Consider the following 18,518-nt stretch of genomic DNA (forward strand, 5'->3'; position numbering starts at 1 on the left):
CCATCTCTGGCATGAATATTTTTGATATCAAATACTTCCTTTTAACTGCATTTGCAAAAGATAATAATAATAATCTTTGTGTATCAAAAGTCTGTCCAAATTACCAAATGTTAATATAAATCGTGGTGGCAATTTTCCAGAAAGTCAAGTCCTTCAATAACTCTTCCTATACTTTCCATTGTCAACCGAATATAATGTGGTCGCAAACAGAAATACCTCTCCGACTCCGATTAATAACGCCATAACTACTTATTGAGTTAATGAGTTATATGAGGTTTTAGCCACTTCGGCAGACACATAAGTAACAAATCTACAAAGTAGAAGGATGGTGCAACCAATCTGTTTACAAATCTACGCCGTATAATCTTCGAATCTTAAATTGGGAATGTCCAATCATGTAATGTAAAATCATGGAATGTCTTCAAATCATTGTCAAAATTCAAACGATAAGCTAAGAGAATTTTTCAATAGATTTCGCGAGATGGATTGTCCAAAGCCGAAAAAAGTATACTATTAGGTGTAACTTTTACAAAGACCTTAGAGGGAATACTGCATACTGAACTGTACCAAAGGGCTGCGGAAGACATTATAAGCACTAATATTGTGCTATCAATGCCGTCAGGTTTGGCGGGATTTTGCTCGATACCAGATTGTACTGCCTGAACGGTAGTTCTGGATTGAAAACGAAAATTCTCTGGTTCGGGCAGATATTTGCATGTTCACAGATGGATCAAAAATGCCGGAAGGAGTCGGGGCAGGAGTATACTGCCGGACACCTCGTATTAAGGAGCAAGCTTAGAGCCTGGTACTGTACTATACTGTATTCCAGGCGGAAGTATTTGCTATTCACATGGGTGGTAAAATCCTAGTTAAGAGAGGGGCGAAGAACATAACAGTATGATTTTTCTCATACAGTTAAGCCGCTCTCCAGGCGCTGCAAGCCGTGAAAACGGTGTCGGCTCTGGTTAATGACTGTAAAAGAACTTTAAACACACTGAGTTGTGATAACAGAGTTTTTCTGATCTGTGTCCCAAGTCACTCTGGAGTTGCTGGCAATGAAGCGGCAGATGAGCTAGCACGAGAGTTGGTGTATCATTTGCGTTGGCAAAACATACTATTGGACTGTGGCCTTAAGAGAGACTTCGCCCACTGTGGACCAGTTCTCCTGGAATGAGACAGTTGTTTATTAACATCGCCGCTGTCAAACCCGCGAATATTTTAGGACTTGCTTGTAGCAGGATTAAAGTTCTAATGAGTGTCTTTACTGGGCACTCAACTTGTTGGGCAAGCAGAGACGGTTGAGCATGTTTTATGCCACTACACTGCTGTTAACCGCATCAGATTCTCGATTTTTGAAAGATGTTCTTTAACTACAACGCATAAACAAGAATTGTGGCTTCCTTTATTTTCCGTTTCTTCTTAGGTAACTATACAAACAACTTGTAAAATGGTAGGGGCAGTGGCAGCAGCTGATATTTCAGAAATTCGAAATCTGTTACATAAAGCAAAATTGAACTCATCTACAGAATTTCTCTCTGAAGTATCTGAATCTCAATAAGACCTAATATATGCTTCTTGTTTGCTATCCTTCATTTTAATACTTATCTCCTGTTTTCCAGCGCAGATAGACGTAACTGTTTAATGATTTTATCCTAATAAAAATCCAATCATATTTCTGTAAAAATCTACCTTCAAACAAACCAAGAACCTTTTTTATAACAAAGCTAATCCCAACCTGATATATTTAGTAATACAAAGATATTTTAGGATAAATAAAACAATAGTAAAAATTGAGCAAAAGAATGTATTTAATTTGAAACAAAATACAATTAAATTGATTGAAAATTGAAACAACATAAATACCTTACAATGAAAAATTAAACATACATCTAACACACTAAAATAATTCATTTCTTCTGTTTTTCAAGTTCACCAAATAATTGATCAGCTTCTTCTGGTGATTTAACGCGAATAAGGATGGGAACAGGTGGTGGCTTAGAATCCGGTGTTGGTACAGTAACCATCATAACATCTTTTTTACCCATCCTCTTAGTAGGAATTGATTGTGATAAAATAAAATTACACAAAACTTTACCTAAGCTAGTATCAGCTCTAACAATTAATTGAACCTTTTCTGAATCTGGTACTGGTTTTAAATACAAAGTACCAACCCCTCTATCTCCAAATTTCCCATCACTCTTCACAAAAACTTTGCATTTCATTGTAAAAACATATCCCTCTTCAACAACGGGAGTAAAATCGTTTGTAGGAGGTTCATCATCGTCTTCTTCATTTTTAGGTTCTACTTCGTTTGTTGTTGTTGGTAAAGTGAATGTTGATGTCGATGGAGTTGATCCAAACGAAAACATGGGCATTGGTGTTGATGTTGGCATGCCAAAAGAGAAGTTCTTTGATTCATTGCCTTTATTTGGAGCTCCAAAAGTAAATGTAGGTTTAGTTTCAGTTTTATCATCTTTTTTATCAGTTTTAAAAATTGAGGTTTCAGCTGGACTTTTAAACAAACTTTCTTGGGGTTTATCAGATGTTTGATTTGGAATTCCAAATACAAATGTAGGCTTGGTAGGTGTTTTTTTAGGCTCCTCCTTTGCATCTGTTTGTTCGGGTGGTTTAAACGATATTGTACTATAGTCCAAATTACTTGTTTCTTTCTTATTATCCTTAGTTTTTAAGTCATTAAAATGTTTTTCGTAATCTTTAAAGACCGGTTTTAAATCAACATAGGGGTTTTGATCAACTTTTGATTTAATCCAATTTGATACACTTTCATTTAACGCTTTTATTTTTGCTAGGAATTCCCCATCTTCCTCTTTTTTTTCGTACGCTTGAAAAGATGGGTTATTTGTTACCTTTGCAACACCCAACATATTCGTACCATTAGTTGGTGGTTCTTTTTCTTTCTCTTTGTTTAGATTGTTCAAAAATGAAAATGCTGTTGACGGAGCGGGGGCTGGTTTCCCACCGAAACCGGAAAAATTCCCGAAAACGCTTGATTTTGGAGTTTCACTTACGTTTGATGAGATAGGATTCCGTCTTCTTGCAGTTTTTATTACTCTTTTTTGTAAAACCTCACTCGTTGCCTTTTTAAATTCTCCAGCGTCTTCTGGTTCCTCTTTGTCGTCCCAATTGAAATGATTTAACTCGCTTGTTGCTGTTCTTTTAGCCATGTAGACGAGCGGGATTTTTTGTGAGGTTATGTTCGTTGAATAACCTGTTGAAAATGATTTTTTTTTGTAAACGTAACTTTCTTTAAATTTGATTATTTGCGATGTATATGTTGTTGAATTTTAAATTATTGGGGAATTATTGATACCACTAATAATTAAACGAAAGAATTTTTAAAGATTTGTCAAGTTGACAATTATCGAGGGGAACATAACCTCATTTTTGGTGATTTTTGGAATGTCGACCATGAATTAAAAGAAAACGATTTTTTTTTAATTATTTCATTTATTATCCCGTTCACCATACAGTTAAACAAAAATAAGAGAAAAAAATTAATTTACTTCTTCTAGATAAATAAAAAAAAATAATAAATAAGAAAATATTTGAATAAAGTCCAAAAATTACAACAGATAAAAGTATTCCTTTTTTGAGAATAAGTTACAATTGGTCAAGATGATTTTCTTTTTAACTAAAACTTAAAGAATTATCCAACAAATAAAATAACGTCGCAGTTTTTAAAAAACCACCCGGAACACCTGGGATCAATCCTAAATTATACTCACTAACGGTGTTATAAAGAGAATGTGTCTTAAGGCACTAATTTAGATTGATAAGACCGTGTATTGCACCCTATTATAAACAAAATAATAATCATAGTACAAAATAACTATTTATGTATAAATACTGTACAAGAAAGGTGGAATTTTCCTAACGAACAAGAGAAGAAAATGGAATGCATTACCTCGACTAAATTCTACATAACAACTTTTTCTTTTACTTAATAACAAATCTACTATACAGTTTTTTTTGTAAATACAGTGTATATATAATCTCAATCTTTCTTAATCCATTTTTTAATTAAATATAATTTATATGTATATTTTTACAAAGCTACTAACGCTTTTGGACGGAATTGGTTCTCTGTTCTTTATATTTTTATTCACTTTTTCATGATTTAGAGCAAACTTCATGTCAACCATATTAATGAGGCACTTGTAAATTTTAACTAAAAAAAACGATTTGATTACGTTTTATATCTTGCGTTTTGTACATTTTCGATTATAACTCACGAAAATTCTTTTAGGCAATATATTAAAAAAAGTGATTGTAATTTTTCTATGTATACAGAAATTCTATCACAGCGTCGGGAATGTTTATGTTAATTAATGTTAACCATTAATTGGAATGTTTTGTTAAAACTAAAAGAACCTCGCAAATTACAATCATCACTTTCTTTCTTTCTATTTTTTTTTGTTATTATTGATGACTTTTGCTGAGCAAATGTGAATTAAATTCGTAAACATTACAACATTGTTCACCGCAAATATTACATTTCCACGGATTCGCATCTGAGTGACAACCTTTATGTAAAAAGTATAAGGTTTGATCTGGGAATCCTATTCCACAAAAAATGCATTGTAATCCTGAGAGGGATCTTTTCCCAGATATCCTCCATACGGTTGAATCGGACGGTTGTTCAGGACCTGTGGATGTAATAGTACCATTTGTGGTCGTTCCTGGGTCATTTTGTGAACTCTCTGTGTTTCCAGGTGATATTGTAGATCTTCCCCTCATTGATGAACTACTTCTTGTAACAATTTTTCTTTTGAGGTCTTCACGCAGCAAACTTTTTAATGGTGAAACTAAAATTGTTTAAAATTATTTTTTAATTATTTTGAGGATTTAATTGATTTGTACCTGACGAGGGCGAGGTACTAAGATTAACCGGACCACGTTTACTTTCAAATGAATCTTCATTAGGTTCTTGTTTGATTGGTATAAGCGAAATGGATGGAGTTATACTGGTTTCATGATCTATTCGAAGCGAATTTGATTGCATGTGGCTGCTTGAAGGTGCGTTTGAGTTTGAATCGGCCGATTGTGGTGAACCTGGACACTCTCCATTGAGGCGTTGAGAGGATTCGCCACTTTGGCCAGGTTGTGAATTGCTTCTTTGCTCACACTAAAGACGGATATAAATTTCTATATGTTAAGGTTAACCATATAATAAAAGAAAGCTTAATTGCAATCATAAATTTTATTCTATTCACCTTTGACTTTTATTTTTGAAAAGAATTGAACTTACCAATGAAGGAGAAAAAACAGGATTTGGGGCGTCTGCCATAGAAATTTCAACGTGAGGTGTTAAAAAATGCATAGGAGGTGTGGCATTATCTGTTGATCTAGCCCCAGTTGAATCGCCTGAATCACTGTAATTAGCAGCAACGCTTACGGAAACACTCCCAGAAAGATTTCCCAATGAATTTAAGGCACCATCTATTTGAAAACCTTGTTGGGCTGCAGCGGCTAATAGCGAAGCCTGCGATCCAGCAGGGCCAGGATTATCCAGGTCGATTCCATGTCTATTAAAAAAATGCACCCTCAAACTTTTCATAGACCCCGCTCTATAACTACATAAAGGACACGACTTAACCAGATCATGTTGTCCAACATGTTCGTTTTGGAAATGAGCCCTCATCGCGATTTGCCTTTGAAACCCTCTATTACAAATGGGACAATGATAAGGCAACGTTTTTGTATGTGTTGTAAAATGTTCAGCCAAATGATCTTTCCTAAAAAACCTTTTTTGACACACTCGACATTCGTATGGCTTCACCCCAGTATGTCTCATTTTATGTCTCCGCATATTCGCGCCATTTGAAAATTTCATGTTACAAACATCGCATTCAAACATTTTTCGATGCAGGCGATCGGCGGGCGGATTATTATTTTCAACTTCCAGTTCAACTTCGTTTCCACGTCCACTGGAATGCATTTGGGCTATATGGGCCGTTAGGGCAGACTTGTTAATGGCTTCAAAATCGCAGTGATCGCACCGATGCGTACCTTCGCTTGAATCGTAATTCGTGTTACTTCCTGTTACTCGTTCCATGTCGTTTTGTTCATCGTCTTCAGCGTTTCCAGTGTCTTCCGATGTTGTTCTTGCTGTTGCACTACCCGAATCTGCTTCATTTTCCACACCTGTATCTGCCATAATCACCGGGTTTTAATGGTTTTTATTGGTGGTGTGAGGTGTTCCATTAAAAAATGATTATCTGGAATTTTAGAAATGTAATACAATGTTATCGTTGATTCGTTAACCGGATATGGAGTCTTATTACGTTTTAAATTTTTTTTTATGAGTAATTGGAAAAAAATGGTGGGAATTCTGATAGAGTTTTGGATTGGATGGAAATTTCCTAAATATGCTATAATTACGTGATTTAAATTTTATTTTTGAATTCATTTATATACAGGGTCTTTAGAAATTCTTCGATCGACTCCAAATCGAAAATCTTAATGTTAAAATGTTGTTCTACTATGTTGCCAAATGTGTTTTTCATGAAGATATTATAATGTAAAAATGTTAAAAACGAACTTAAAGCTAAAGAAAATAACTTTAACAAAAAAACTAATTTTCAAAATTCTTTTTATTCTACAGTCTTTTTATTACATCTTGTTTTTCAACAGATATTGAATATTAATGATTATTTATGGAAAATTATCCAAATTTTGAAAACCTCATGAAGACCTATTAACATTTTACAATTAAGATTTGTACTTTAGAATTGAACGAAGAATGTCGCTACGTGTACATTATCCGCCAATTTCTAAACACCTGTACATAAATATACAATTTATATATTATATAAATTGAAAAATATTAAACAAGAATTTATTTCGAAATTTTTGAAAATTATATCTATATTAATATTTAATTATAGCAATTGAAAGTAAAGAAAAAAGAATAATTTATTTAAAAAAAGTTAAATATGAAACAAAAGTAATCCATTAAAAGTTGGTCGTTAACACGTCAACGCAACTGTCGGGCAAAATTCCGCTGAAATTCGTCCGACCTATTTTCACAAAATAACAGTACACACTTTCCAAACCGATATTACATCACGACCAGTTTTGTTTTTAATAACTATTCGACAATATACGTAAACGTCACATACCCTTCCTCAAAAACACCCAAATAAAAATCAACAAGAAAACCCCCGAATTGTATTGCACCAAAAAAAAATTCGATTCTACGCGAAAGACGTAATGTTCTTTGAGGGGATACAGAATGAGTGCACTGCACTTTACGCACCAAATATCAACAAATAATACGCGACTTTCGTGCGATGTAATAAAACCTAACCTGAACGTCGATAAAGGAAAAAGTGGGAGCCGTTTCGGAAGTTAACGTTCGAAAATTAGAATACTCACAAGTTCTCCGGGCGTTTTAAGTCACCAAATGGCACACTTTACGTTTAAAAAACACCTGCACACTCTTTGACCGCTTTCCGCCATTCCAGGTTGACCTGCTGAAGGAAGTGGGAATATGTAGACGATATTAGAGGTACGCGTCATCGTTACGACGTCTCTTGTCCTAAATTCATCATATCACATTAAACTATGAACAAACAATTGTATTATTACTCGGTATAAACTTGAAATTATCTCGTTTAAACGTTCCAAATTAAGTTTCTTATTAATTTTTTCTTGTTTTTTGTTTTATTTTAGCGAAATTTTTGTTCACGCACCCATCTCTACGCAGAATAGGGATTCGTTGTGTATCTTTCACCGGTGTTGCGGTTATTTTACCTTTGGAACAGGTGCGAGACACCTCCTGCTTTGTTTGGTTTACTAGCGACAGGTTTTACCCATTGTAGTCGATTTAATGTTGATATTATACGCTAATGTTTATTGGTCATAAATGTTCACAATTTATTATTTATTTTGGTTTACTCATTGAATTTGTCCTGCTATTCCCGTTTTTTGATAAAAAATTGTACTTGCAGTCATTTTCAGTTCATATAGGCAACCAATGTTGCATGTCAGGATTTTAAAACTTAAGGTTAATCGGCTTGTCCAAACAGTTTGAGATATATGGAAGGACCCTGACGTCATGACGGTCGTGAATCGATTTTTACAACCTTATAATTTTTGGTGTCAATCTGAGGAGATTGGCACTCACAACTTCATTAGCACTTGAGAACAGTGATTATCAAATGTTACAAGCTAACACAACTTAACCAGAAAGTAACCCATCTCCAAAGCAAGTCAACTTAACCTGATAGTAGGATATTTAATAGGCTATTGTATGATTTTGTATTCTTTTTGTCATTCTATTATTTTCTTTGCTACAAAGTAGTCCAATAATGTTTTACATTTCTCACTTTTGGAAGATCTTCCAGTACTATATCTGGTCAGTTAGTTCAAACTTCACCTACAGAAGACAAATTTGCAACATAGAGATACAACATGCTGCTCAAGCTCCATAGAGTAACATGGAGTCTGTAATCTGAATTTATATTTAATTGGAACTTTTGTTTCAGATGTGACTACTGCGTCTGCAAACTTATACTGAGCTAGATAATAGGATTGTTTAATTAACATTCTTCTCCAGGTCTTTGCTGACTGGTTCTTCTAATTTGGAGATTGCTGCTACAACATTGGGTATATTATAAACGTGATGATTCCATACAAATTCGTCCACCAGCGTTCTTTGGTAAGTGTAGTGTTTCCATCGATGAATCTCTGGTGCAAATTTTGTTTTGTTTATTATATGCTATTGTGATATCAGGGATGGTCTAGTCATATCCTACCCTTCGAAATATGGGAGTGTTTCCGGTATTTAACACCGTCAAACTGATTCTGGTAGCCAAGCCAGCTCCATGAGTTTTGGAGTCAATCTTCCAGCCCCTACTCAATTACCCTGACAATTACATTTTTTGCTACTATTTTAATTCGCTTGTATTATATTAAATTTTTATCTGCGTTTGCTGTCATCCTGAAAATTCTGGAACTGTTAGATTCCGAGGCATGAGTTAACATTTTGCAAACCACCTCTCCACATAGGTCTATCGCATGTTGCATGTTTGTTACAGTAGCCAAAAGATCTTTAACATCAACCAACCCAACCTCAATTCTTCTTCCTCTTTTTAAGGCCTTTACTTTGTACTCTATAATCTAGAGACGTGGCTGGGATCATGAATTCTGGCTTTCATACTACCTTGTGGGCGGACGTTCAGGAAGCCTGTTTGATCTTGGGATACCATCCATTGCAATTTTCCGCAATCTGTTGTCATTCATCCGCTCAACATGGTCCCTCCATGTGCGACGTCTCGTTCGGGACCATCGGACTATATCTTGGACATCGCAGAGTTCTCTGATGTCTTTACTTCTCTTATGATTCCTCAGGGTGTAGCCTGGGTCCTCATCTCTGCTGTTCGAATGATTCTTTTTGTTGTACAGTTTTGATGTCATGTATTTGTTTCGCCATATTATATCTCGCAAATACCCCGATATTAAGGCTGCTTTGGTTGTCTAAGCCTTATCTTCCTCCTGGAGGTCTCTACTACTTGTGATGCTGACGCCGAGATATTTAACTCATGATCTCATTATCTTCTCCACCGGTTTATTATATATCGCCAGTTTGCATCGTCATCATAGTGCTTCAGACTTTGCTGACAATATCGTTGCTACTGATATTGTCATGTGCTACTTGGTAGCTGTTTTTTTAAATTGAAAGAGCATTCTCTACAGGTTGTCCGCGTTGTCCGAGATCAGCACGGCATCGTCTGGGTAGCAGATTATCGTTAGTTCTTTGTTCCCCAATCTGTATCTCTTTCCAACCTTGTTTACTTCAGTTATTAGTTCACCCATAATCAGATTGAAAAGGGTAAGGTTTAAGCTGTCGCCTAGTCTTATTCATGTCTGCATAGGTATTCGTCGTGTCTTTCTACCTTTCACTTCAATTTGGGTCTAATTGAAATGTTTTTTATATCTGCGTGTACGCTGTTTTGTTGTGTTTTATAGATTTTTCTACGATCTGTCTGATTGCAAAGATGACGTCTATAGTTGACCTGTTCTTCCTAAAGCCTTGCTGCTCTTCACTTAACCCATGAGAAGATATTTCTTGTTCCAAGGTTTTTGTGAATAGCTTTAGCACTGAACCTAATAGCGTGATTACCCGATAGTTTGCTGAGTTTTTTTACTGTCTTTCTTAAATACTGGAATGGACACACTTTCTTTCCATTCCGTTGGTATTCACCTGCACTCAAAAAGTCGGTCTTTGCCGCTAAACACATTTTCCGTTTCTTGTAATACTCATTTTGTATCGACAAACAATTTAAATACAAAACGCTAATTATGCAGTTTTATTCTAGTGAAATTCTTGTTATTAACAATTTAAAAATGCAACTGTAATAAAGAAGAATAAAATAGCAAGAAAAGCCCAATATCTTCATTTTTATATACATACTTCGGGCCAGCATAGCGTCATCCAATTAAGTATATGGACTTGTAGAGGGAATTTTGGTCAAATAGATATAATATAGGTAGTCGAACTCCATCTTGATATTGGTCACATTTAAATGTACATAGGCAACCAAAGTGCAAGAAACTAATTGATTTGGTTATTAATGTATTGAATTACTTGCCATGAATTCTTAATTGTCTCTTTAAAATGAATTGGAATGATTATGATGATGGAGGTTTGAAAGAAACATTTAAAAAATTTTGGTAAATACTTTTGCATTTATTAAACGAGTATTATTACTGAATAAAACAAAGAAAATATATGTACATTTTAAAAAAAGTAAAACAATATACACAATAAATTTATATATTAATATATACACACATAAAAACTTCTTTTTTCGCGATTTTATGTATAATCGTGGCCGATTATAGTCACTGGTTTTTTTTCCAATTAATTTTTCTCTTTTAATTTCCGAAAAATGCTAGTGCGGGCCGCCACTAGTTGCGGGCCCCACAACAATTGCACATAACGATTAGACATTACGAACTAATAATAAAGATGTAAAAGTTACAAAGTATTGCTTTCGTTATTTTTCACGTTTTTGAAAAAATATCACTTACACTGCTCGGCTGGTACTCGCCCGTTTTATTTTTTCCCCACACGATTTTTACCTGACTATATACAGACATTCCGTTCCAAATTATTCAATATAAAAAAATCGTCTAAAATAGTATGAGAGAGGGCTTTTCTCTTTTTCGACACAATGAAATAACTGCGAGGGATTAAAATTAAGAAATCGATTAGATGATCTGTTCTATATAAAAGATATCTTTTTTATACAAGTTTATATCTACATATAAATAAATTAAAAACTAAACCTACACGCATTTCTTTAGGTTGAGAAAGAGAAAAACGGGAAAGAAATTCATTTATCATTACAACAGCAGTGTACAAAGTTACGACAAATCTATGGAGCGAGATGAATATGATAGTTTGGTATTTTTTTTTCTTTGGGGGATAGAGAAAGAGAGAACTATGATTACATTTTTTTTCCACACAGAGTTACGACTGATTTGCTATTCTAATGATCCATGGACCTCAAATGTATATTTTACGATAATTATGTTATGTCGGCCCCATCTAAACCGTATCAAATAAGCAACAAGAAGTCCTAAAATGAAGACGAAATGAGTCCGAATATATATTTATATATATACAACTATTGACTACGATAATAATGTGTTCGGATTTTTTATTTCACTTTATCTTAATAATCAGTCAGTTCTATAAGGAATCACAAAATAAGATTAATCAAGCCAACTAATATCTACCCGTTTGATTATTACATACCGAAGTTGAATAATCAAATCGCACTCTTACTCTCTGTCTTTACCATATAAAAAGCTTCTGATATATATACACACTTGTTCTTAATATTGCATTACTGTATTTAAGTTTTTTTTTCATTCTCCTAAGGAAACGAACTATTTAAGTGCAGTCTCTGCGAAGTTTTCTTTGCCTTATGAGTACTCGTGTACCCTGTACCTTTACCGATTAGCTTTTTATGTTATTTATTTTATTTTAATTTTTTTTTTCACTTAAAGATAGGCCCTTACATGATTGCTTATACACAATATAGATATAATTTCTTCATTTTTTACTCCTTGACAAATGGACAGTTTACATTTGAATGTACAAGTCTTTTTTTGTTCATTATTTTTTTTTAATCGTTATCAAAATATTTAGAGCCGCGTCTCTCTTCTTAAAAAATAATTTCTCCTTAAACTAAGAAAACGACTAGTTCAGATTTGATGACAAATGGCACAATTCGAGGTGTCCTAGCGAAGTCACGACTCGTGGCGGTGTTGCCGTGATCTTCTTAACCCGCTCTTTCGTCTTTTTCGTTTCGCATCTCTTTGAAAGCCAACGTTACCCGGATCGTCGGCCAATTGTGAGTATTTCTGTGTGTTATGGATGGCTACTCCTTCGTAACCATCCACATAACCGTGAGATATCAATTCCTCTTTTTCTTCTTCAGTCCATTCTCCGCGACCTTGAAAACCAGCAGCAACTAATTGTTTTTCTCTTTCCCAAGCTCTCTCCACAGCACGTTTATGTGCATGCTTTAATATCCGCGATCTTTCTTGATTTGGATCCGCTCCGTATTTGATAATTACAACAGCATCAGGATTATGCAATCTTAATTCTTTTCCTGTTCCATGATCGGTGGTTTCGTGGGTGGATACGTTAAACATCCCGCCGAGCCGTTTTAATTCTTCTAAATCATCTCTGATTTTTAAAACGTTGTCTTTAACGAAATAGAAAACATCTTGATCATGGATACTAAAGTGTAGGTCAAGGAAGAAGGAGTTATTAAAGACTGAGGTGACGACATCTTGTACAACACCGTTTACATTTTCTACAACGCTAACTAGGGCGCGATCGCTTACTCTTGATATTAAAACACCTTCTCCAAAGACTGCCTTACGATAAGCTACTCTTGGAAGGAGATTTCGAGTTTTTGGTTCCATTTTTAATAAAGGTTTTGGAATGAAACCTAAATCTGCGAACTTTTCATTCACCTAAATAAATTTAAAAAAAATTGTAATTCCTAATATTACTACTACTATTATTCTTACCTTTTCAACTATACATTGTAACCCTGACATAACTCCAAAATCTGGTGCTAATTGTCGTGATGTAACCGTAGCTTTGGGTCTATAAATCATCTTGCTAATATATTCAGACCCCATCATCTTTTTAACATCATATCCATACAATTTCATCCAACTATATAAATCTGTCATATAATTAATGCTCATTTTATGATTGATTGGGTCGTTATTTTGGAATCTATAGATAAAAACGTCTGTTGGTGTCGTTAATTTCGTTGCTAGTTGCTCCCAAGCTGGAGTCATCCATTGTCCAACAACAGGATCATATAATCTCTTATGTAGATAAACTAATTTGGTGTTAGGGTCATAAATACCGCCGTGAAAATCAACAGCTAAGTAGAAATTGGGATTTGTGTCCATGAGGATTGATCCAAACGGAGTTCTTCGCATTTCTTTAATTAAGTTTCCGTTAATATCGAAAAGTGCTAATGGTGATCCATCTTGATCGGTTGCCACGTAAAATCTTTGTTCTGCAGTTTCAACAGTGATAATAAAATCTCTTTCATCATATAAATAACGGAATGTATGGCCAGTTTTGGGGAAATGCACGTGAGTTACTAAATCTGGTGTGCTTGGATTTGAATAGAAGAATTGGGTGATATTTCCGTGTTCGTCATTCCAAGCTATCATTCTACCCCTATCATCATAATAATACCAAGTTTGGAACTTGTCTCTTTCATAAGCATGGATTAGTTGTCCTCTGGTGTTGTATCTATATTTTTGTTCACCTCTGCGAATAACAAATCCGCGATTATCGTAATTTGTAAATTCAACGTCTCCATATTGAACGACTCTATCACCGCTATCATAACCCAAGGTGATTTTTTCTTTTCCTTTGATTATTCCAATAATATTTCCATTTTCATCATATACATATTTCCAACTACTCGTTCCTATTACTTCCAAAACGTGTCCATCAGCATTGTAATTAATTCGATCCATACTAGATGATTTTCCAATAAGTAATTTTTGCATACTAATTCTACTGCGTTTGTCATATTCTAATTCCAATCTGAATACATCGAACGATTTGATATTAATTAAAATCGATTTAGTCCTACCATGCTCATCATAGTCCATGATTGAAAAGAATTGTTTGCTTGTATCTTGCATAACAGATCTATTGAATGTATTTCTATAAATCCTCAAATCGTTTATTCCTTCTAAACTTCCCAAATTTTGATTGTATTTCAATCTCAAAGCTGGCATCTCCTTTCCGTTTATATCAACCTCAACTGCTGATAATCGGGCGTTTCCATCGTAAGCAAATTTATAATGGGCATTATTTAAACTGGTTTTTCCGTTAAATTTGAGCTTTTCATCTTTTAAAATACCACCATGGTATTTAAATTCGTCTTTTAATTCAAAATTGGGTTCGACGATATCTACGCTTTTCACCAAACTTGATGGTTCGTGGTAAATGTAATGGATTGAATTTAACCCAGCTAAAGACGTTTCTAATTTTCCTGATGAATCGTAAACGTAAGCTACTCTTCCCGATTGATGTGGATAAACTTTGGCTAGGATTTGACCGTCGTCATTATAAATTATTTCGTATGGATGACGATTCATTGGGGAGAAATATTGGTATTTGAAAAATCCTAATGATGTTTGCAAGGAGAAAGTGTGAATATGTCCACGTGGTGTTGTTAAAGATTGGAGAGCTCCTGCGTCATCATATTGAAGAAGATAATCTGATCCCCTCGGTGTTGTTACTTTTAATGGCTAATAAAAGAAAATAATTATTAAATTGAATCTAAATTGAATTAGTATTTTAACTTACCAAACTACTAAACATATCTTTAAACGCATAAATCATAGAAGAACCATCTCCGTATTTAATTTCATTTAATCGCCCAGCATGATCAAATCCATAACTTTCATTAAGATCTCCCCATTTCCAACTAATAAGTCGACTAAAACGATCGTATTCCAACTCAACTTCTGCAAAGATCCCATTTCTAGGTCCCCATTTAATAGGTCGAGCTGTTCTATCGTAGGTAACATTTAACAATTCAACCCTATCATCCATAAAAACTGAAACGGAAGCCGATTCGCGATCGTATTCCAAAGTTAAAAGATTTTCGCCGTTAATTCTTAGTTTTCTTCCAACTTGGGCGATGGTTTTCGGTGAGTTTTTAGATTTTCCGTTTTGAATTCGCCTTAAAAAGTACCTCCATTCGAAACGATTCGCTAAATCGCCGCCGACTTCTGTTCTTTGTTTCGCCGGAATTGGGTAACTTTCTCCCAAAAGCGGATCGATTTCGCTCAAAACCGAATAAGGAACTGTATCAGTTGTTATGGTGTGTCCCCATGAAGATGTTGTTTCGACAGCCCCATTTGGAAGGAGAATAGTTTTTTGTTCAGATTCTCCAATGCGATTTAAAACGACAGATCCTTTAATTAACATTGAATCGGGGTTTTTGGAGTTTTGCCAAATCTTTACAGTCGCACCTTTTAACGAGAGATCAAAGGATAAGCTTATAACTTTTCCAGTTGGAGTTACAGCAGATGTAAGTCGCCCAAATTCGTCGTAATTATAGACGTAACTTCTTCCGCTACTATCTATTTTTGTTTTTAATAATCCAGATTGTCCGTGGTAATCGAACGTGACGTTGTAATTATCTGGTGTGCTTAATTCGTGCAGCATTCTTAATCGTGACATTCTTAATCTACATTTTTGTCCTTTGGTGTTTTCGATTGAATTAACTTGACTTGAATAATCTCTTAATAAAAATACTTTATTTCCAGCGGCGTCTGTTACGGTGCTTAATTTTCCGTTGCTTGTATTGACGTTGTAAGTAAAGAGGTAATTTGTTTCGCCGGTTAAAATATTTTTGGTGGCTATATGTTGACCGAATCGATTGAAAATATAAATTTCTTGCGTTTCTGGTGAGAAAATTTCGTATTCTCTTGATGTACTCGCATCTGGAATACTCGCCATTACGGATCTTATACGATAATTTGCTTGATCTCCGATGTGTACGTTTCCATCTGGACTAACAGCAACTGCAGAAATCGTATTAAATTTCGAGTTGGAAGCTAAGAAGTGATCAGCTTCGAAGCAATCGCACCCCCGTTCTAAACAATTACATTTCGATTCGGCTCCGGCGTATGGCGATATTTTCCCATCAGTTCCGATAACTCGTATCCTGTTTATCCTTTGAGAATCACTTTCAGCTACGTACAAATCACCCGCGGCGCTAAATCCTATACTTTGAGGCATAACCAACGTTGCATGTGTAGCCAATTCCATGTCATAACCAGTTAAAGGAGATGCACAATGAAGCGGTCTACCCGCTATAACTTTTACTCGTCCATCTGGAGTTAATTGCAAAATCATGTGATCATCAATGATGTGTAATGAATTATCTAGGGGATTTATAGCTAATTCTGTTGGCCATCTCAAATGCACTTCTTCGATGTTTAACGTTCCTTCACAAGGAATTGGTTTCCAATGAGATTTATGCATGTGATTTCCAATAACTGTTGTAACAATTCCGTCGCGGTCGACCATTCGAATATTAGTTCCATCAGCAAAATATAAGATGTTGTCGTTAGAAACAGCTACTCCTTTGGGGTAAGCCAATTTAGCGTCTCTTGCCAAAGCACCATCCCCACAATGAGCCTCATCACCCGGAAGACACCTTTCTCCAGATCCTACGACCGTTTCCCAATTCCTATCGGGGTCTGTGTAATCACTTAAACTTTTAACTTTTATGATTTGGTGCGATTCTGGGTCGGATATGTACAAAACACCGTCTAATGGACTTAAAGCCATGTGATAACGATACGACACTCTTGTAGAACTAAAAATGAAAACAAATTAAATTTTAATTATTAAGAGGGAGTTAAAAACTTACTTTAATCTAACTATTGTCCTCACTGTTCCATCAGTAAGAATTTTTCTTACTAAATTAAAATCGCCCACAAATAACGAACCGTCGGGAGCCGCTGCTAAAGCAACTGGCGCAAGAAGTCGTTGTTTAGAGGCTTGTCCTTCGAAATCTGTAGAATCTAACGGTCTTTGATGACCATCCCCCATCGTAGTTAAAATAACGCGCGGTTTATGTTTCAGATATATATTAGATCCATCGCCTTTTTGTAAAATACCTACATAATAAAATTTTATTTAACAAAAACCTTTAAAACTCATTAACCGTTTGTATTACCTTCATGGAAATTATATCTATGATGAATATCTAAATTCCAACCACCAACCTCAGATATACTCATATCATGCCCGCTTAATTTAGTCGTTTGAACGTCCCATATAATGTCTTTACAATCAGAATATTCATATCCAACTTTAACAATAGCTGTGGTTACTCCATAAACCCTTTGTCTATACACGTTAGTTCTATTCCATGCGTACGTAAATTTAATAATAGGATCAGCCTCGAATGTTTTCTCAAATAAAATCCCTTCAATGGTAATTCGCAAATGAATCAAATATAAAGTCGGTGGTATACTTTCGGGTGTTAGTTGTAATTGGATCGTAGATAAATATCCCGCCGCTCTCGAACTGTGATAAACTAAATTTAAGCCGGTTCCGGGTATTTGTAAGCTCTCTTGAACGACTTGGGATTCGGCTAAAATAGCGCTTTTATCCGGACAAGCTCCTTGAAACCCATGCTTCCAAGTGGCTAAAACCACGGGTTTCATGGTGTCGTAGTCGTGAGGTAAACAAGGTGTTATAATATGTGATAACGTTCTTTCTTCTCCTGTTACCATTACAATGTTATCGATGATAATAACTTCGTTCCATGGTACAAAAACGATGTGGCTTTGAGCTCTAAACGGACTCCTACCGAATTGTAACGTAACGGCGCCTCCACCATTTACTAGGAGATCAAACCAACCATCTTCGCGGGTTAAAGTGAAACCTTCTAATGGTGTGCTAGTACTAACGCGAACTCCCATTAATCCTTTAGCCATTTGAGTGGTAACGCGTCCTCGAACAACAGCAGATCGGCTACACGACACAAAAAAGCTTTAGATTATTGTAATTAACTTTTTGGTAAAAAAAGGTAGAAGTAAAAGGAAAGGTGCTGCTAAATACGAATGGCGAACGAATCATACGAAGCCAAATAAAATAGACGAACACATTGGATATAAAAATAAAAACGCAAATCAACCAGGCGGATGTGATCTAGTAGAACGCCATCGAAATCTTACCTTGTATTAAAATGATTCCAGAAAACACTGCGCAGCATGGAAAAGTAGATTATTACATCAATGAATTATTTCGAATGGCTGCTTGTTGAAATAGACACACGTAAATGAAAGATTGTAAGGTTTTTTTGATATGGTTACACTTTCGGTCTATGTTAACAAGCATGTGAAGCACAAGAAGAGGTCACACAGAGAACATTTAAGTTAATGGGGAGACAAATCGACACGGG

General features: G+C 35.2%; 3 protein-coding genes and 1 long non-coding RNA gene across 19 annotated transcripts in view; 1 reads left to right on the forward strand and 3 right to left on the reverse strand.

Moving 5' to 3' along the window:
• Positions 1-1,790: 1,790 nt before the first annotated feature.
• On the reverse strand, positions 1,791-3,416 carry LOC111414420 (nuclear pore complex protein Nup50). The gene has a single exon (XM_023045761.2). It carries the CDS (start codon positions 3,183-3,185, stop codon positions 1,908-1,910), a length of 1,278 nt encoding a protein of 425 aa, XP_022901529.2. The 5' UTR covers positions 3,186-3,416; the 3' UTR covers positions 1,791-1,907.
• Positions 3,417-3,448: 32 nt separating this feature from the next.
• LOC111414396 (zinc finger protein ztf-16) lies at positions 3,449-7,488 on the reverse strand. Of its 2 annotated transcripts, XM_023045730.2 has the most exons (5): positions 7,399-7,488; positions 6,031-6,239; positions 5,270-5,964; positions 4,882-5,146; positions 3,449-4,826 (listed from the first exon to the last, which is right to left on the reverse strand). In XM_023045730.2, the coding sequence occupies exons 2-5, from the start codon at positions 6,176-6,178 to the stop codon at positions 4,441-4,443; spliced, it is 1,494 nt and encodes a 497-aa protein (XP_022901498.1). In that variant the 5' UTR covers positions 6,179-6,239; positions 7,399-7,488; the 3' UTR covers positions 3,449-4,440. The 2 variants fall into 2 exon arrangements, with proteins under 2 accessions (XP_022901498.1, XP_022901497.1); XM_023045729.2 differs by having other exon boundaries at positions 5,270-6,239.
• LOC111414397 (uncharacterized) lies at positions 7,457-7,909 on the forward strand. The gene is made up of 2 exons (XR_002706271.2): positions 7,457-7,531; positions 7,696-7,909. It is a non-coding gene; the product is annotated as an uncharacterized lncRNA (long non-coding RNA).
• A 2,784-nt stretch (positions 7,910-10,693) lies between these two features.
• LOC111414393 (teneurin transmembrane protein Ten-m) overlaps positions 10,694-18,518 on the reverse strand; it is a 149,677-nt gene continuing 141,852 nt past the window's right edge. For 14 of the 15 annotated variants that reach the window (XM_023045718.2, XM_071200056.1, XM_071200061.1 and 11 more), the window contains 6 exons: positions 18,292-18,318; positions 17,286-18,088; positions 16,977-17,226; positions 14,897-16,922; positions 13,078-14,838; positions 10,694-13,020 (listed from right to left, as the gene is read on the reverse strand). In XM_023045718.2, coding sequence (XP_022901486.2) covers positions 12,286-13,020; positions 13,078-14,838; positions 14,897-16,922; positions 16,977-17,226; positions 17,286-18,088; positions 18,292-18,318 — 5,602 coding nt within the window. In that variant the 3' untranslated portion in view covers positions 10,694-12,285. The remainder of the gene's footprint in view (positions 13,021-13,077; positions 14,839-14,896; positions 16,923-16,976; positions 17,227-17,285; positions 18,089-18,291; positions 18,319-18,518) is intronic. The other variant, XM_023045716.2, reaches the window with a different exon arrangement.

Source organism: Onthophagus taurus, chromosome 11, assembly GCF_036711975.1.
Source record: "Onthophagus taurus isolate NC chromosome 11, IU_Otau_3.0, whole genome shotgun sequence".
Lineage (NCBI taxonomy): Eukaryota > Metazoa > Arthropoda > Insecta > Coleoptera > Scarabaeidae > Onthophagus > Onthophagus taurus.